Below are 20,879 nucleotides of genomic sequence, written 5' to 3' on the forward strand. Positions count from 1 at the left end.
AAAGGTTCATGACGTTTGGGTAAAAAGCTGTCCTGAGCGGTGTTGGATCCCATTCTTTCACATCTGAGTGATGAGGAGGACATCATGGAGTTAGATGCCTTGGATCCAGGCAGTCCCTCCACTCCCCCTCGCTCTACAGGTGCTTTACCTCCATGATGCAAAGATAGTGGTAAATTAAAAAGAAATTGATGAAATTATTCCCATTCTACAGTGGAACTAGCAGGGGTTCAGGATGCATGTGGAGGAACTCTGTCTCTTATCTCAGGGTAGACCACTGTGTCTGTGTCTACAAGAGACTCATTTCCATCAATTGTACACCCCTGAGCTACGAGGCTATGTTCTCCACAAAAAGGATGACGTGAGTGGAGAGAGAGCTAGAGGAGGTGTAGTCAGTACTGACTACCAATCCTCGCCTCTCTCACTTACAACAACTTTACAAGCATTTGTTGTATCAGTGCATGTGCGTCATCCATTGACAAGATGTTCCATTTATTTGCCCCCACAAGATGCACTTGATGAAGAAGCCCTAACTGACCTTCTTACCCTGCCCCTTAATCCTCTATGGTGATTTTAATGCACACAGTGTGCTTTGGGGCTCTGCAACTACCTGCCCCAGGGGTAGAGCAATTGAGAGGCTTCTCGTGTCATCATGCGCATACTTGCTAAGTGCAGGACAGAGCACTCACCTCTGTGCAGCAACTGGGTCGTTCTCTGTCATTGATCTCTCGCTTTGCTGTCCAGCTCTTGTTCACACTGCTAAATGGGAAGTGGTCGATGACTTGCACTGAAGTGATCACTTCCCGATATGCATTCACCTGCCAGATGGGGTGAAACCTGAAAGGAAACTACTGCGATGTGTGCTTGGTAGAGCTGACTGGATACTTTATACCTAGTTGGCCCTGTTCAAACATTATGCGAATGTTGAGGCATTGGTAGATTATATTACCAAAATGATCCACCATGCCGCTTCAGCATTCATTCCACAGAACATGGAACAACAGAAGAGGCGACTTGTCCTTTGTGGAGTGCTAAATGCCACTCTGCAATCAGGACCAGGCATGCAGCTCTGCAATAGGTCCACATGTTGGCCAACTGCAAAGAGTCTTGCAGCCTTTCAGGTGGTGAGGGCAAAGTGTTGACTAATTATGTGAGAGAGCAAAAAGAGATCTTGGCAACAGATCCTGAACACCATTAATCATTCCACCAAAAGTTCCGTTGTGTGGGAGACCATCAGGAGAATTTCTGGACGAGGAGGCAGGTGCCCCATGGCTGCTATAATGGAGAATGACACTCTCCAAACCAATCAACGAGACATTGCCCAGGCTATGGTGGCATATTTTGCCACAGTTAATGCAACAGCCAGTCAGGGTCCAGCTTTTCAGTGCCACAGAGCAGTTACTGAGAGGTGTAGTTTGGACTTCTGGTTCACCTCTGATGAAAATTACAACTGCCCGTTTTCCATGTGGGAGCTGGATTCTGCATTGTCTGCGGCTCATGACACATCCCTTGGTGATACAGGATCCATTATGGTGTGTTGCGGCACCTCACAAGGTGAAACAAAGATATCCCCCTCGCACTTTATAATGCCACTTGGGCATCAGGTCACTTTCCCAACTCGTAGCGTGAGGCAATTTTAATTCCTCTTTTAAAACCTGGGAAAGACCATACATGCCCAAGTAGTTACCGTAGTGTTTCCCTCAATAGCTGCATGGGGAAGACCTTGGAGCAGATGGTCAACTGCCGCATTGTCTGGATATAAGAATCCAAGCAACTCCTTAGTCGTTTTCAATATGTGTTCAGGTGGTATCGCTCCACCTTTGATAACCTTGCCCTCCTGGAGGTGGCTATACAACAGGCTTTCCTATGCTACCATCATCTTCTAGGTATATTTTTTGACATTGAGAAGGCCTATGATACTACTTGGAGACATCTTATCCTGGAGCAGCTGCATGAATGGGGTTTTCGTGTTTGTCTTCCCATTTTTATTCAGCCGTTCCTATCGCCATGATATTTTGGATTCTGAGTCAGTGACATCCTGTCTGATCACTTTGAGCAAGAAAATGGTGTCCCTCAAGATAGCATTTTAAGTGTGACTGTCTTTGTCATAACTGTTAACAGCATTACATTAATAGTGAAAAGTCCTGTCCATTGTTGTTTGTTTGTGGATGACTTCTCTGTGTTTTGCTCTTCTTCAAGCCTTGCAATGACAGCATGTCAGTTGAATGAAGAGGCGAAGAAGTGTGGTTTTATGTTTTCCACTGAGAAGTCTGTGTGTGTTCTTTTTAACCATTCTCGTTCCATTTTAAACTTTCCTGAGTTGAGGATGAGGGACACTATCCTTACTTTTAAAGACACAGAGAGGTTTCTGGGCCTCATGTTTGACTCTAAGCTTATGTGGTTACAACATCTTAAGGACCTGAAAAAATGGCCAGTTAAGGCTTTAAGTATTTTAAAATGTCTTAGCCACAGTACATGGTGAGCAGACAGAACTTGTCTGCTCCAGTTTTACAGGGTATTTGTGTGTTCTCAACTCCATTATGGGTGCATGGTTAATGGGTCTGTCAGACCCCCTTATTTAAAGATGTTGGATGTGATGCACCATGAATGGATTCAATTGGTGACTGGGGCATTCAGAACAAGCCCCATACCAAGCCTCCGTGAAGAGGCTGGTGAACTGCCACTTCACATCAGGCAACAGCTACTTACAGTGCATCAGCCATATAAAACACTGTCCACACCATACACACTCACCCACCTACCATACCATTGCCAACAGGCAACTAGGCTGTATGAGATTCATGCACAGTATTGCCTTCTAGAGATGGATGTGGCGAGTCTTCATGTTTTACATTGTGGTGGGAGCAGATTTCCACCTTGGATTTTCCAGAGGCCCAGACTTATTTTAGACTTCATGAATTTTAAGAAAGACCATAAGTCAGATTTTACATTTCACTCTCTATTGTTTAACATTTTAGATATACATCATTGTTTCACAATCGTGTTCTCTGATGGCTCCGAGCAAGGGAATTCCTTTGGCTGCTCTGTCATGTTCTCCGACCATGTCACCAGGATTCACCTTCCTGAATTGTATACTGTTTTCTCAGTGGAGCTCCACACGATCCTGAAGGCACTGGAGCAGGTGCATCGTACATGGGGCAAATGGTTTCTCATTTTCTCTGATTCCCTTAGTGCCTTACAATCATTACAGAACCTATACCCAGCTGAGGAGTTGGTCCAGGTGATACATGACTAACTGTACTTGCTCCAAAGGCAGGGTAAGCAGGTGTAATTTTCCTGGGTGCCCTATTAAGCAGAACTCAGTATTTGTTCAAAAATCCTACTGCAATGTTAGATATATGGGTCTGTAATTCAGTGGATTACTCCTATTTCCTTTCTGGAGTATTGGTATGATCTGTGCAACTTTGTAGTCTTTAAGTACTGATCTTTTGTCAAGCGAATGCTTGTATTTGAATGCTAACAACTGTAAGTGGCACTATGTATTGGCATACTCTCAATGAAATTTAACTGGAATGCTATGTGGACCAGAGTCCTTGCCTTTATTAACTGATTTAAGTTTCTTTGCTGCAGTGAGGATATCTACTTCTCAGTTAGTCACATTGGCAGTTGTTCTTGGTTTCAGTTTTGTAATATTTACTTCATCTGCTTTAGTGGCATTTTCATCGGTAACATTACCATTGCTGTCAAAAACTGAAGGTATTGATTGTGTCTTGTCACTGGCATACTTTGGATTTTATTCCAGATTTTTTAATTATGTAAACTATAAAAGCTTGTCACATTGAAATCTGCACTAAGTTTTGAGATTCATTACAACATTGCCAGTCTTGGAGAAAGAATCCGATTATCAACAATGTATCGTTAGATAGACAGCTACTTGCCTTAAAGATAACACATTAAGTTGCAGAGAGGCATAACTAAAAGACATTTATGCATTAGCTTTCGGCCACAGCCTTCATCAGAAAAGGAAGGGAAAAAACACACACACACACACACACACACACACACACACACACACACACACACACACACACATTCATTCACACAAGCACAGGTGACTGTCCCCCTGGCAGCTGAGTAAGCATCTTTTAGTTGTGCCTGTCTGCAACTTACTATGTCATCTTTACAGTAAGTAGTGATTTATCTTTACCTCACATTGTTGATGTTCCACCAATCATTAATTTATTCTGGTTGTGAAGTATAACCTCAATCTAAACTAACTTGCAGAAACTGCCTACTTCAGTTTCACTACAAGGCAAAAGCATTCTGACAGCAATAAACGCTTAATCACCTACTGTATTTACTCTACGCTTTCTGAATGCTGTTAGGTCATTTGTAAAAATTTCAGCTGATCTTATCTCTGGCTTTATCCAGCTTTCAGTATGGATAATGATTTGACCTTCAGTGCTTTTTATCAGCACTTGAACCTCTGTTTTTTTTCTCACTAGGACAGTTTATAAAACTATGATACTAATTGTTGTTATATCTACCCTCATCCTATGCCCTTTTAGACTGATGCCCTTTCTGTAGTTTCCCAGGACCTTCTACATTAAAAAACCCCCCAGTCCCTTCCATGTGTTCCCTCTAACCAATTAGCTCATTCCCGTGTGTAGTGGACCACTGCCCTATTAAGCAGAACCCTAAAACCCATCACCCTAAGCCCCAAGTAGAGAGATCTACAGCCTACACAGTCACAGCACTGTCTGACGCTCAGATCCACACCATCTACTTGGCTCTGTACCAATGGTCTGAAGTTGATCCTCCACCTTCTTCCCACAAGCAAGACTGGCTGTCTTTACCACTTCAGCTAGCCGCCCAAAACCAGAGAAAATCACATCCAATCCAAAATGACACACATCATTGGTACCAACAGAATCACCACCTGCTGTTGGCTGCCCCCTGTGCTCTTCTTGGCATCCAGAAGCACTTTTTTCACATCTGAGATGTCTCCTCCCAGTATGCACACAGAGTGCCCTCTGGATATCTTCCCCTTCTAGGCAACTGTATTCCTAAGGGCCCCATTATGCGCCTAATGGTGGAGCTCCCTACTACCAATAATCCTAGCCTCTGTGACTGCCCAGATCTTGCTGGCTGAGAGACATCTCCTGAAACAGGGCAAGCAAATGCATCTGCCTCAGGGTGTTTATCAGACACAGACAGCACCTGAAACCTGTTCATCACATGAACTGGGAAGGCCCTTCTATTGGTTCCTGTGAAAGTCTTTCACTGCCTGCCTCACTGCTGTGTGACCTCACACTCAACCATGTGTGAGAGGTCGACCTCAGTGTGGGCAGGACCCGGAGTGGTTACAGTAGTGGACCAATCAGAGGATGCCTGATATATGCTGGACATCCCTTGGATCCCCACAATGATGCCCATTGGCAGCAGCCTGTGTGACTGAAGCCAGCACTTCCTAGAGCTATGAGTGAAGGGTCACCAACTCAGCTTGCATCTGAACACAGAAATTCACAGTCCATATCCATACTAAAGACAGTGGGAATATACTCTAAATGGTTACTAGAATGTGGTACTGTGCCTGACAAATATGTAAGCATGCAATAAATTCAAGATTTTAAACTAAAGGGCACCCAGGAAATTCTGGCCAAGTCATTTCTTATTAGCACCTGTGTCAACTCACAAATGAAATGGTGTGCTTCAATGAACTACTGCAGGAATGGAAGCTTCGAGTCAGCTGAAGAGAGTAACAACAGTGACTAGCTCTTCAAACAAAAACAAATGCATTACTGTGTTGCAAACAGCAGTACTATGCACTATACAGTTATTAAAATGTTGAAGTGTGGCTGATAAATACACAGACATCCAAGAAATTCAAGAGTTTAAACTAATATGCACAAAGAAAATCCCAATGATTAGTCTATCACCCATACATTAATTGAAAATTGGTCCTGGTCCCTTACTTCTTCATCTGCATGCGGATCTGCATCAGTGCACACATTTTGGTTATGAAAATTGACAACCCCACCTCGAGTGAATCCAGCCTCATCTGTGAACAGTGAAAAATGAACCTTCTCCACATCTTTGCATCAGCCATTGGCAGAACCGCTTTCTGGGAATCTGATCTTGTGACTGAAGGGCTTGGACATGCTGTATACATAATACAGTTATAGCAACTGTTCATCCAGGATTGCTCTGAGTTGAGGATGACTAACTCCAATAGATGCTGAAATTCTGCATGCACTCATTCCAGTATCTTCTTCCTCTCATTACCACGATTGTTCCTCCATAACAGAGTCAAATAGTGCAAGGTCCTTCATGATCCACCACTGTTTGAGCTATAGAGCCAGTGTCTGCTAGTTACTGGAAAAGATTGGCTTAATAATTGTGTTGATACCCTGCATTGTGGATATTTAGCACCATATAGGATGTGGGCTTGACAGTTGTTTCCATTTTACAAACCATTACAGAAGCTGATATCTGCCATTTCGTTCACTGAACAGTAGGCTTCCATTATGATGGTAAGTGCAAAGACACAAACTTAGCACAAACTGGTTCCATTAGAACTACTGTATGTCATGCACTTACCCAGAACTTACAGTAGCAACCCTAACAGATGTTTACTTCATGCTGTAGCCTTGAACAGTATCAGAGGAATGTGTCCTGACTTGCTTACTACCATCTGTAGGTAATTTCTAATAGCTATGTGCTTGCAGTAGAAGACATCTGTTTCATATTATGAAGATGAACAAGTGCTGCTCACTCTTAAGGTATGCGTTTTGGAGCCCATGTTCACTGGACATTTTTGTCTTGTTTTGGTCCATAATGCCACCTCTAAAAATATGGAATACTTTTTTCTTTAGTACACTGTATATTTCAATCTGAATTTAGGATTTTGTTGCCATTCTCGTCCAGTTTCAACCAACTTTCTGTCCCTAATAATGTATGAGAATTATTGCCTTCAGTGAGTGATGCTGATTCTGGGACCTTCCCATGGCTGCTCCTGCAGTTTACTAATATCATGTTAACCTTTTCTACTTCCAATCTGCAAGGACAATAATTCTCTTAGAATAATGTGACTAACTTGCCTTTGATTTCAGCTGGCATCACCGATACCAAGAAGGAATTGTTGTAGGTGGTCTGTGGTTGAAGACCTACACTCTCACGTAACTACAAAATGTTTAAGGTTTATTTGCATGTTTCAATGATACTGTACAGGTGACCGACACTCAAAACTAATAGAGACTAGCCCCAGTTTATTCAAGAAATTGAGATATTTTATAGAATGCTTCCCTGAGCAATGTAAGATATCTTTAAGTAAGCAATCCATTCAAAGTCAGGTTTGCACAGTGTCAAAGTCCGACCAGTTACTAACAGAGTCCGAGAAAGTAAACATCCATATGCAAAGACCATGGTGATGATCAAAGCGATAGACATACCATTGTGCTGTGTCAATGCTGTGGTAGATTTACAATGGATCAGACCAGCCCTGTGCCAAATTATATGCAGGATTGTAGGAGACCTGGCCTCATTAAATTGTGCTGACAAGCATCATGTTGGTAGTGGCTGACAGTAATGTAGCAATGTTGTGCCAGCTACTCAATTTCCATGGTGACATCAAGTGGCATCACTACATTGTCCATCGCGTATAGCGGTTTTAGTGTATGGAGGCTAGAGGAAACAGGTTGGGAGGATTGTGGGAGGGAAGGAAATGTTGCAGTGATGACTCTGATGACTCCCATCTACATAACTCAGCGAAGTTGGTTCTGGTGGAGAGGTTGGGAGCGGTGGGGGGAGTAGGATCTGGATGATGTGGGCTGTGAAACAGCCATTGGACTTGAGCATGTTGTGCTCAGCAGTATTTTCTGCCCCTATGTGGCTCACTCTGCTGTTGGTCACTCAGTTTGGCAGTTTCCAACCATTCAGGTGGAGAGCTGTTTGGTGGTGATGTTCATGTAAAATGCTATACATAAATTGCTACAGATCAGGTATATGGTATGACTGCTGTTGCAAGTGGTCTTGCCTTTGATTAGAAAGTATAGGTGAAGCTGGTGAGTTCATTGGACAGGTCTTGGATGTTGGTCTTACACTGGGGTATGATCCATGTGACAAGTGGCTGGGAGTAGATGTGGTTTGAGGATGAACTAGGATGTTTTATAGAGTGGTTGGGCAGCAAGTGGCAGAACACCACTTCTTTCACAATCTTTTAATCCTCAACAAAGTATCCGCTGCAGGCAGTCAAGAAAAGAAGTCCCAGATGTACAGTGATCTCAAGTTTATTGCAACATAATTAACAAAATAATCAGTTTGTAACCAGTAATCACACAGAAAAAATTTTCTGAAGTTAACACTGAACAGGAACTGTGGCAGGAGGCTGGTGGCATCTCAAGGAACTAAACAAATGTAACGACTAAAGTTATCACATTCAAAGTATCAGAATTAGAGTCCAGTAGCAACTAGCAAAGCCTCAGTCCAAAACTAAGTTTTGCACAACTGGTGACAAGAAAGAATCAACAGAAATATAAGCTCTAGACGTAAGGTCTCTGGAAGGAAAACAAAACCGGTTGGGAAATACTATTAACTAGTAAGTACACAAAGCACTCAACTGGAAAATTCTCAAGTACCGACAGGACAGTCTCATATTTAAATGATAAGAATTCCGACTCAGTTCCAGTTAAAATCCCTGAAGGACAGTCCAATATTAAAGTTCTAGTGTGATGAAAACATAGTTAAGACTCGTGACTACTAATGAAAACTAAGTCCAAAATTTTTACAAGTCCCCTCACAGAAGCCCTAATGCAAAACTTGGCATCATCATTGTGCCAGCTCCAAAGTCCGTTCCCAATTGAATGAATGTGACTGTGTTTGGTGCCTGGCCCAGGAAGCCTACTTGGAGTGAATTAATGGCTCAGGGCCCGAGTGCCTCCCTAAATACAGGCCTATTTACAGTCTCTGGGGGCCAGCAGCAACCTCTGGTGCCACTTGGGTTGCCATCTGGTGGCTGTTGGAACATAGCTGCCATCATGTGCTGTCTACTAGGAAACCGACTGCTTGTGTAACTCTTCTATAATGTGGGCTGCTGGCATATTAGGAGTAGACTGCTGATATAGCACTTATCCCAATGCCACCTGGATAGTTTCACCTTGCTGGTGGCTCCATAAAAACCTCTGTTTTTATCAAGTGCACCTCAACAGTACCTGCATTTTGGTAGCTGCTGTCGCTTCCATTTTGAAATGTCTCTCCATATCCCTGGCTAACCCATGGATGACCATCACAACTAATTCTATGATCACTCCCATGCACCAGCTGCAAAGGAGCACTCCCCCTCCCCATATTTCTCTTTACAAATCACCCAGGATCGCCCTGAACTGGAACAATTTAACTGTATCCTTTGCCAGGGTTTAACTACTTCTTACTGTGACTGTAATGAGCAACATCCTACCCACAATTGTTCTGACAACTCTCATTGTGGTATTATGTGACCCACCCACTCTAGGAAATATCCTCACCCATCAGTATGCCATGCTTTTTCCCACCCTCTTGTCACGTAAATTATAAACCTGTGGAAGGCCGAAGTGTAAGATCTATCAAATGCACCAACCCAACTCATCCAACTCTAGTACTATCACAAATAAATTTTATCTTGTTATTAGAAGGGTCACTTGCAAAGCAGCCACATTGTATAATAGCTCTGCTGTAATTTCTGAACAGCATTTTATGTGACTGTGACCAACAACCAGCAGTTCACCCAAATAAATGGTCATTGACAAATTGTGACTGAGAGCAGAACTGACTAACCAGTGGTGAAACATGCTGCTGAGCTCAACATGCTCAGCTTCAATGACTGCTTCACAACCTGTACCATTCCCTCCAACACCTACATTTTTTAAATTATACAGATGGTAGTTGTTCTTGCAATACATCCTTCGATCTTGTAATCCACCTGGCCTCAATCTCCTCCAGCTTCTGGCCTACCACATCTCCAAGCCAAGCTGGAAAAGCAACAGCCTCTTCTGGCTCCTCTTGTGCAGAAGGGGTCCCTTGGGGCCCCTCTCTCCCAAGTTCTTCACTAATGCCACAGTGGACACTCACCAGTGGCTCAAGGAGCCAAAAGCTGCTGGACGAAAAGCTTCATGGTCTTCCTCCGTGCCTGAAGCTGCTTTGTAGAAATCTTTCAAGCAAGCCCCTAAAGAGAAGTGAGAGAGCAAGCTAAGTAAGAAGAAGTCTGCTAAGAAACAGTACCCTCTGATGGCCCCAACACCACCATTCCCAGCCTCACGGTAACATCATCCTCCAGTGGAATTGTGGTGGTCTTTTCCACCACCTGGCTGAGCTATGGCAACTCTTAAACTTTACACCTGCTTTCTGCATTGCCCTTCAGGGAAACTTGGTTCCTGGAAATGTGGACCCCTGCCCTCTGCAGCTATAGGGGATATTACAACAACCGTAGTGACGATAATAGAATGTCAGGTGGCGTTTGTGTCTATGTCCTGAACTCAGTATGCAGTGAACCTGTGCCCCTTCCAAGCCCCTCGTGAAGCTGTGGCTGTCAGGATAAGGATGACACAGGAAATAACTGCAAAGTATATCTTCCTCCAGATGGTGCAGTACCCCTGAATACATTGGCTACACTGATTGATCAACTCCATAAACCTTTCCTACTTTTGGGAGATTTTAACGCTCATAACCCCTTGTGGGGTGACACCATGCTTACTGGCTGAGGCAGAGATGTCGAAAATTTACTGTCACAACTCGAACTCTGCCTATTAAATACAGGTGCCCACACACATTTCAGTGTGACACACAGCACATATTCTGCCATTGGTCTCTCAGTTTGCAGTCCTGGCCTTCTCCTATCTATCCACTGGAGGTCACATGATGACCTGTGTGGTAATGACTACGTCCCCATCTTCCTGTCACTGCCCCGGCATCAGGCCCATGGACGCCTGCCCAGATGGGCTTTAAACAAGACAGACTGGAATGCTTTCACCTCTGCTGTCACTGTTGAATATCCCCCACATGGTAACATTGATGTGGTGGTTATGCAGGTAACTACAACTATCGTTTCTGTGGCAGAAAACATGATCCCTCATTCTTTAGGGTGCCTCCAGTAAAAGACAGTCCCTTGGTGGTCAGAGGAAGTTGCTGAGGCAATTAAGGAGCATTGGTGAGCTCTACAGTGGCATAAGCAGCACCATTCTCTGGAGCACCTCATAGCCTTTAAATGGCTTTGTGCCTGCGTTCGCCAGCTTTTCAAAAGACAGAAATAGGAGTGTTGGGAGAGGTATGTCTCAACCATTGGATACCATATGTCACCTTCCTTAGGGAAAAGATCAGATGAGTTTTTGGGTACCAGACCCCAACAGGTATACCTGGTGTTAACATAAATGGCATGTTATCTACTGATGCAAATGTGATTGCCGAGCACTTTGCTGAGCACTATGCTCGTGCCTCTGTGTTGGAGAATTACACTCGAGCCTCTCAAATGGCAGATGGAAGGGAAAGTCCTCTTGTTCACTCACACAACACAGTGAACCCTATAGTGCTCCACTTACAGAGTGGGAGCTCCTGAGTGCCCTTGCACATTTCCCTGACACAGCTCCTGGGCCAGATCGGATCCACAGTCAGATGATTAAACATCTCTCGTCTGGCTACAAGTTATATCTCCTTGTGATCTTCAATCGGATCTGGTGCGATGGCATATTTCCATTGCACTAGCGGGAGAGCACCATCATTCCAGTGCTTGAACCCGGTGAAAACCCGCTTGATGTGGATAGCTATCGGCCCATCAGCCTCACCAACATTCTTTGTAAGCTGCTGGAACATATGGTGTGTCGGCAGTTGGATTGGGTCCTGGAGTCACATGGCCTACTGGCTCCATGGCAGGGCAATTTCCGCCTGGCTCGCTCTACCACTGATAATCTTGTTTCCCTCGAGTCTGCCATCCGAACAGCCTTTTCCAGATGCCAAGACCTTGTTGCCATCTTTTTTGATTTACGAAAAGTGTATGACACCACCTGGCAACATCATATCCTTGCCACATTATACAAGTGGGGTCTCTGAGGCCCGCTCCTATTTGCATCCAGAATTTCTTGGTGCTTCGTACTTTCCATGTCCAAGTTGGTGCCTCCCATGGTTCCCCCCATATCCAGGAGAATGGGGTCCCACAGGGCTCTGTATTGAGTGTATCTCTATTTCTAGTGGCCATTAACGGTCTAGCAGCAGCTGCAGGGCTGTCTGTCTTACCCTTTCTGTATGCAGATGACTTCTGCATTCCATACTGCTTCACCAGTACTGGTGTTGCTGAGCAGCACCTACAGGGAGCCATCCACAAGGCGTAGTCATGGGCTCTAGCCCATGGCTTCCAGTTTTCAGCCGCAAAGTCGTGTGTCAGGCACTTCGGTCAGCATCGGACCATTCATCCAGAACCAGAACTTTACCTCACTGATTGATCCCCTCACTGTTGTGGAGACAGATCAATTTTTAGGACTGGTTTTCGATGCCTAATTGACTTGGCTTCCTCACCTTTGTCAGCTTAAGCGGAAGTGCTGGCAGCACCTCAATGTCCTCCACTGCGTGAGCAACACCAACTGGGGTGCAGATTTCTCTGCGCTGCTGCAGCTTTACAGAGCCCTTGTTCAATCCTGCCTTGACTATGGGAGTCTGGTTTATGGTTTGGCGGTGCCCTAAGCATTGCGTTTACTCAACCCAGTGCACCACTGTGGCATTTGACCAGCGACGGGAGCTTTTAGGATGAGTCCAGTAAGCAGCGTCATGGTGGAGGCTGGAGTACCTTCCATTGCAGGTCAGGAGAGCGCAACTGCTTGACAGTTATGTTGCACATGTTTGCAGTTCTCCTGTGCATCTGAATTACCGTCTCCTTTTCCCACCCACGGCAGTTCATCTCCCGCATCAGGTCATGGTCTCCAATTGCAGTTCATGTCCAATCCCTTCTATCTGAACTGGAGTTCTTGCCTTTACCAGCTATACTTGAGATCCATTCACGTACACATCCATGGTGTACACCTAGGCCGCGGCTTCGCCTGGATGTTTCACATGGCCCAAAGGACTCAGTTCACCCCCTGGCTCTCCGTTGTCACTTTCTCTCAAATCTTGACGTGTACCGAGGCCATGAAGTACTTTACACCAACGACTCAATGGCTGACAGTCACGTTGACTCTCCACTGTCACTTCCTCTCAATTCTTGACATGTATCAATACCATGAAGTACTTTACACCAATGACTCAATGGCTGACGGTCTCGTCGGCTTCACGTATTCCCATGGAGGACATAGTGAACAGCATTCCTTGCCTGATGGCTGCAGTGTTTTCACTGAAGAGCTGGTGGCTATATCTCGTGCTCTTGAGCACATCTTTCATGCCCTGGAGAGTCATTTCTTCTGTGTACTGACTCCTTGAGGAGCCTACAAGCTATCATCCAGTGCTACACTCATCATCCTTTGATAGCGGCCAGCCAGGAGTCCATCTATGCCCTGGAACAGTCCGGACATTCAGTGGTGTTTGTGTGGACCCCAGGACGCGGTGGAAACCCAGGCAATGAACTTGCTGACAGGCTGGCCAAACAAGCTACATGGAAACCTCTTATGGAGATTGGCATTCCAATAACTGATCTGCGTTTGTTTTTATGCCACCAGGTTTTTTGGCTTTGGGAGATGGAATGGCATAGTCTCAGTACGCACAACAAACTGCGTGCCATTAAGGAGACTACGAATGTGTGGCAGTTCTCCATGCAGGTCTCCCACAGGGACTCTGTGGTTCTCTGCCGGCTCCACATTGGCCACACTTAGGTGACCCACGGCTACCTCCTCTGCTGTGAAGCCCCACCTCAGTGTCGTGCTGTGAAGACCCGCCTCAGTGTCGATGCAGTGCCCAGTTGACAGTGGCCCATATTCTGGTACACTGTCCCACTTTGACTGCCCTGCAACAAAATCTTCTGTTACCGGACTCGTTGCCGCTAATTTTATCTGACAATGCCTCATCAGCTGATTTAGTCTTACATTTTATTCTTGAGGATGGGTTTTATCATTTAATCTAAGTTTTAGCGCATGTCCTTTGTCCCTCTGTTTCCTCCACTCTACTGCTTTTAGGGTGGAGGTTTTAATTTGTTGCAGAGTGGCTTGCTTCTCCTTTTTATTCTCATGGTTAGCCAGCCATGTTTTGTCATTTTAATCTCTTCCATCTGTTTCTTGCATTCCTGTGGTTTTCTTCTCCCCTTTTTTCCATTTAAGTGTTTGTTTCCCTTCTGTTGTTCTTGTGATTTTTACTTTCTGTCAATTTTGTGTTGTCAGTCTCACTTGTTTTATTCTTGCCCTTGTTGCATTGTTTTATTTGGAACAAGGGACTGATGAACTAGCTGTTTGGTCCCTTCCCCCCTCTTTTAAACCAACCTTTACATAAAGTCTTCAATAATGTGTCCTGCAGTTAGGTCATGGGTTTCCTTCGTACAACTCTTTTTTGCAGTCCCTATTTAAATTGCTGTATTCAGTAGCCCTTATCCTGTTTTCAACATTCCAAAAGTAGAAATGGAGAATCTTAAAATTTTCTGTTCTTTATGGTACTTAACTCTTCACATAAGAGGTAAATTTGCATTGAAGCATCAGGAGACAAAGAGAGACTCACTGACAAAGGAAGAGAAGCCATAATTACCAACTTCATAAAATTATTAATATAAAATTATAATGATTATTTGTAGTCATTAAAGAGAATTAACCAAAATGTAAAATATTTCTTCTTCTTTTTCTTCTTCTTTCTTGTGAAAATATTTAATCTCTTAGAGCTGTAAAAGTTCAGTAAACATATCTTAAAAATTAATTAATCTATCTCTTTACATTAATACAAATAAAGTAGCAAAACTAATACTTCATTTTGAATGTTGTATTCTTGTCTTCCAGTATGCTGTTAAAAGAAGACTGGAATCTAAAGTCCTTTACACTGATCACTGGCTGGATGCAGCTATTGAAAAATACAGTGAGAAGTTAATAGATGATATGAAAATTGTGTTCGGAATTTTTTTTCTATTTATTCCAGTTCCATTATTTTGGAGCTTATTTGATCAACAGGTAACAAACTGAATATATTATTCTTATGTGTGCTCTTAGAAACAAAACATATTTATTGCAATTTGTTGCATTGTAAACTGTGGGTGATGCAAATGCTAAATAGTGCCCGAATCTCTGGTTGGTGTCCAGCCAGAGAGTACACATAACAACACAGCTTGCAACACCTGAACGAGACAACATGGTTGGTTTCTGAAACATTGTGTATAAAAATAGAATCAACAACTCAATTGAACACCTAAAAGCACCACAAAGCAGAACCAGTTTCATGAATTGGAGCATGTAATGTCCAGACATTCTTAGTTGATGCAGTCTAAGACAAACATTACACCAGATGCAACTGTGTGGACTCTTGAGACCATAATCACAAAATATCAGTAATAGAGAAATAGGAGTTTAGACAACATCCTTAAAATTGTTGACAGGTAAATAATAAATAATTTATTCCTGCCCACCTGTCACTTTATCATAAAAGCATAACTTACACCAGTACTGTCTGTTACTCTCAGTATCAATCCCACATAATGTGGCCTGATGTCATAAGGTCTTTTTAAGTAACTTTTTGCTGGCATCTAATCGAAGTGTTGCTGAGCTAAGGTACTGCTAGTTGCAACTTACACACTTGGCAGTTACTTTCTTGAAGTCATTCTCCCACCATGGGAAAAACTGCCTGGATTTATGCCAACTCCCATGAAAATCGGGGGAAGGATTCTGTTATGTAAAGTATCTGGCGATATCAAATCAAAATGGAGTGTAGATGGTATCTTGAGACTGAGGGGACATATAAGTGAGAGTTGCAGCTGTATTTGCTTATATACATGTATTTTTTTAAAAAAAAAAAAAAAAAACAGGTGTCATTACGGATTTTGTGCACCAAATGAAAGTATATCCTCATGAAACTTTTTGTTCTACTTCATACCGTATCCCATGGACAAAGAGGGAAGCAGTAAGAAAAGAGATTAACAGGGTGCCTGAGTGGGGTATAATACAAACATCATTTTCTCCTTATTGTAATCCTATTGTGGGCACTAATAAGCCAGATGGCAAGGTGTGCTGGTCCTCAATGCACGTAACATTAATAAGATTATTGTATCAGTACAAACACGCCCAGACAATTTAGAGGACCAGTTTATGAAATTCCATGATGTTAAATTTCCTTCTTTAATTGATCCCTGGTTCTCTTATTGGCAAATAAAACTACATGAAGAACGTCGGAAGTATACCACCTTTGTATGTGGGGCAGGAGCTTCGAATTTCAACTATTACTATTTAGATTGAATGTAAGTGCACCTGTATTTATCTCTGTTCTGGACAAAGTGCTAGGACCCATACTTTTGAGTAAGGTAAAATTTTTAGGACACATAACCTCTTTGGAAGGCATACTGCCAGATCCTCAAAAACTTGGTGCCATTATGAACTACCCTGCTCCTCAAAACAAGAGGCAATTGAAGGCATACTTAGGCCAAGTCTTCTCAAGGTCTGGGTGCATGCCTCTTTCAAATGGTAGAAGAAGAGGGAAAACTCATTCCTAAAGTAATTGGCTTCACCATCTCCACCTTATCTGAAGCTGAACATTCATATTCAGCTATGTAGTTGGAGGTTGTGGCTGTAATTTGGCCCTTTAAAAAGTTTGAATGTTTCCTTTGTTGTAAACACACAAAAGTATACCATGACCATCAGTCCCTATTGTTTCTGTTAACTTGTCAATTCCTACACCAACATATAGCCAGGTGGTGTTTGTATCTTCAAGAATTCGATTTTGAAATAGTGTACATAAAAGGAAACCAAAACATAATAGCTGATGCTCTTTCTCAAGTACCACAAGGCTTAGAGGAATTTAATGATCTCTTAGAGCAAGAAGGTGAAATAAGAGCTATGTTGATCAAAACACTCCGACCATACTATGTCCACATGTGTAAACACATGGAGCAATTACAGCAGGCAGGCACACGCTGGAGTAAAGTACGAGTGAAACTTAATGCCAAACAGTGATGAAAAGGTAAAAAGGTTTTTCACTATTCACAAAGGTGTTCTGTTTCATAGGATCCATTCTAAACAAGAACAATGGCACATGTGTTTGCTAGAGAAATGTGTGGATTATTTTATCTCGTACACACGCAATACTTAGGGTCATTATGGCATTGCAAGGTACACTTACAAAATAGGTAAATATTATTTCCCCAACATTGCTCGAAGAGTACTACAGGTGTTAAGCAAGTGTGTTGTCTGCTAGAAAACAGAACATTCCACCATCTCCAAACAGATTGTATTACATCCCATTTGCAGCTAAAAAAACCTCTAGAAAAGGTATCTTTGGATGTGGCTGGACCCTATCCCAGAGGTAAGGATGGCATAATGTGTGTAGTATGTCTGTATGATATTTTCACCAAATACTTAAAATTATGTGCTGTACAGAACACTACACTTAGTTCAATTACAAGACAAATCAAAGAGGATTATTTTTAAAAAGTAGGAAAATCAGAGGTCATGTTAACAGATAATGCCTCATATTTTGTTGGATGTAAATGGAAAGAGTTTGCAGAGTCCAACCAAATCAAACACATTTTACAACCCAAATTTCATCCCAAAGCATTCCCCATAGAAAGGGTGTTTAAGGAATTCAACAGGTTTGTGAGGGCCTATATACCTCATAACATATGAAGTGGATTGAATATATCACCCCCTTCTCACAAGTTGTTAACCTTCCTCATAGATCAACTGGATTTACACCAAATGAGCTGATCTTGAATTGCAAACAATTAGTCGACTGGGAAAAATCTTTGCCCAAGATAACAATACAGGAATTATCATTGGTGGATAAAAATATGACAAGCATTAATCAACCTTGAAATCTGGGCTAAATACAGGAAAGGAATTTATGACAGAAAGTTGAAATGTACAACATAGTCTTATATAGGACAAAAGGTGTTACTTGGAACACATCCCAAATTCTCTATAATTGGAAAACTGAACTGTAAGTGACACCTATTATACACCAGACCATACTTAATTACTAAAATCCCCTACCCGGGAGTGTACAGATTGGTACACACACACAGCTAGACACATAGGCCTATATCCACACAAAGACTTGAGACCATCTATATATTGAAGAAGGGCTGCTTACCCTCTAAGTTGTATATATGTATGATATTAGGCTGCTGGAAAGTCACATTCCAGAGTTTATGTTGTTAGTTGTTAAGGAAAATTTTTGTTAGTATTTTTTTATAAGTCAAATGTGTAAACAGTAAACAATATGATGAGTGGTTTTAACAAGGAAGAATTTTACTTTTATGTGTCTAGAGATGATGATACTCTAAATACAATGCTTTGCCTTACCCGTAGCCCAGTTGTAAACAAATAAATGGACTTGTGAAACACATGGTAGCATGCAGTGCCATAAACAACTTGCTACAGCACATGTGGTATCAGAGTTCACAGTGCATGCACATTGGGAAGCAAGCTGGTCAACATACCACAAACATGTGCATGCCCGACAGGCACAGCTGCAAGTGTTGGAGCATCCAAAACAAACAAACAAACCTGATGAGCTACAGTCCGCACTAGCGTTTGTAAAGGTTATCGAATAAACAGAGACATAGAAAATTAAGGGAGAGACTATACTACAACTACGACTATCTGCACAATACACACATACAAAGATAATCTAAGGGATTATGTGCACAGGAAAGGGGCGCTAAACTAAGAGATATTTACTTAATCTGCACTACTATGTACATTATACTTGTATATGTACAATATTTACAAATTTAAGTATTGAAAGTGCATGCACTATTTATACTTGATGGATGAGAGAAGTCTTGCTGAAGGTAAATAAGTGAATACAGTATATGTAGCAAACTGGATAAGAAGTCGCACCACGCCACTAATGCACTTTATCTTTCAGATCTATAAGGTAAGTAGAGATGCACACATGACATGAAAACATGAAATAAGTTTTGTGATAACACGATGCCATCAAGCCACTATACAGTTATCTATGAAGATATAGATTTAAGTTAGTATCAAGTTTTTTCTTCCAAGGAAGAATGCATCGACAGGTCCTAAAGTGAAGAAAGATAAATGCTTGTAGAGTGTTGGGTATCATATAAACACAAGAAAGGCCTGCACCGCAAGTAAATATAGTTGTAAGTTTATGATACATATCAATGTGATAGTGTGAAAGCATGTGAAGAAGAAAACAGTTGCAGTATGTTACATATTATGGTGCTGAACTGAGGTTGAGTACTATGAAATGATGAAAGGGCCGAAACATAACTACTGTGATTGTCAACTACCCGTGAAAGTGTCAAACACCTGAATTACATTGAAATTTTTAAGCACGTTTGTTACCTATGTAAACATTGTTCTATCCTCATTATATGTAACATATTGTATTGATGATACTATTCTGTAAACCTCAGCACATGAAATGGTTATCCTTTATACAACAAAAATAATAAAGTAAATATTGAGCTCACTTTTAAACACTGAATAAGTATTTATACAATTGGTATCATCAGATTTGAGTTGTGCTTAATAACAACAAACTATTTTGTCCTTGGGATCACAGTTAAGTCTATTAATGAGACGTAACTGAGCACATAATTGCTTTTCCATGGAATTTCTAAAACCCTGTAGTGTGCAGATCCTTTCTGGAGAATGCTAGAGAGGCGAGGCCATGCTAGTTATCTGAGTGGCGCAGAGTATCTAAATGTAGTGACTGTTGTTTGCTGCTTCTTTGATTCTTTTTGAATTAATGAATATGCACTGACAAGAAGTCACTGTAAATTGAAATGAAATGCATGCCAATTTGTGCTGTAAATGAAAACAGAATCTATTATTGTATGAAGATTATATGAAGCATGTATAACTAAATGAGAGTAAAATGTTTACTCATATAATAGGAATCAAATAATGTAATGAAAATGAAATCAGATAAAATGTACTAAAACCAAATGACAAGTAGTGACCCTATATATAAAAAGGGGAAACTGTATGAAAGATGCTCAAAAATGAAGCACAGAAACATACAAAACCTGACTGCAAAGTGTTAAGTGTACATGTGTCAAAACAACACATGGGTGTGCACGTGGTAAACTAAAAATGGCAATACTTCATGTGAAATGAATTTTCTGTGCTCAACAACATCGTAAAAGCAGCGAGGAACGTACCTTGTTGATAGGTGTCGGTTGTACGGCTGGTCTCTTCACTGAATAAGTGAGAGCAATGAGGTGAAACAAATTCCTTGGTTTGCTCATATGGAAACCAATTGTCACCGCATCGAAGATTTCACAAAGGATCATGTTGCTGAACACGAGCTTCAGGAATGTGTGTACTGAAAGCTGCTGTGAATGCACGACATGGACATTTGGGCCTCGTACTGGACATGTAAGCATGAACTGTGATGATGATGGACATTGAGCTGCGCATGCGTATTTTTCAAGCTAGATACTGTGTGGATACTGACTAACAATAATGGGACTATGCAGTTACAGTATGCACTTTGTTAGGAGAGAAAATGTATTGTAAATCTGTTGATTGCTTCAAACCTTGCAATGTAAATACAAAAAGATGTCTCTCTCTCTCTGTATGTATGTGTGTGTGTGTGTGTGTGTGTGTGTGTTTTAAATGAAACTGACATGCCCATATCAACTGATAACCATTCATGGTAACACCATTGACTGAATATAAAGGCTATTCCCATGCCAGCCAGGATTATCAGACCTCAAAAAGGGAAATAAGCTCAGCCACTGTGCACTTCCGTATGATGTCAGTGCACAGTGGAGGGGAAGTTGTATTGAATCATATTATTTTTCTTTCTTTTCTTTT

The 20,879-nt window shown here is 42.0% G+C and overlaps 1 protein-coding gene across 1 annotated transcript in view; it reads left to right on the forward strand.

Annotated features, from left to right (window-relative positions):
* The window catches only part of LOC126482132 (peptide transporter family 1-like), a 314,290-nt gene that overhangs the window by 108,380 nt on the left and 185,031 nt on the right, over positions 1–20,879 (forward strand). Inside the window, exon 9 of the mRNA XM_050106109.1 lies at positions 14,883–15,050. Coding sequence (XP_049962066.1) covers positions 14,883–15,050 — 168 coding nt within the window. The remainder of the gene's footprint in view (positions 1–14,882; positions 15,051–20,879) is intronic.

The sequence above is a fragment of the Schistocerca serialis genome, chromosome 5 (assembly GCF_023864345.2).
Source record: "Schistocerca serialis cubense isolate TAMUIC-IGC-003099 chromosome 5, iqSchSeri2.2, whole genome shotgun sequence".
NCBI classification, from domain to species: domain Eukaryota; kingdom Metazoa; phylum Arthropoda; class Insecta; order Orthoptera; family Acrididae; genus Schistocerca; species Schistocerca serialis.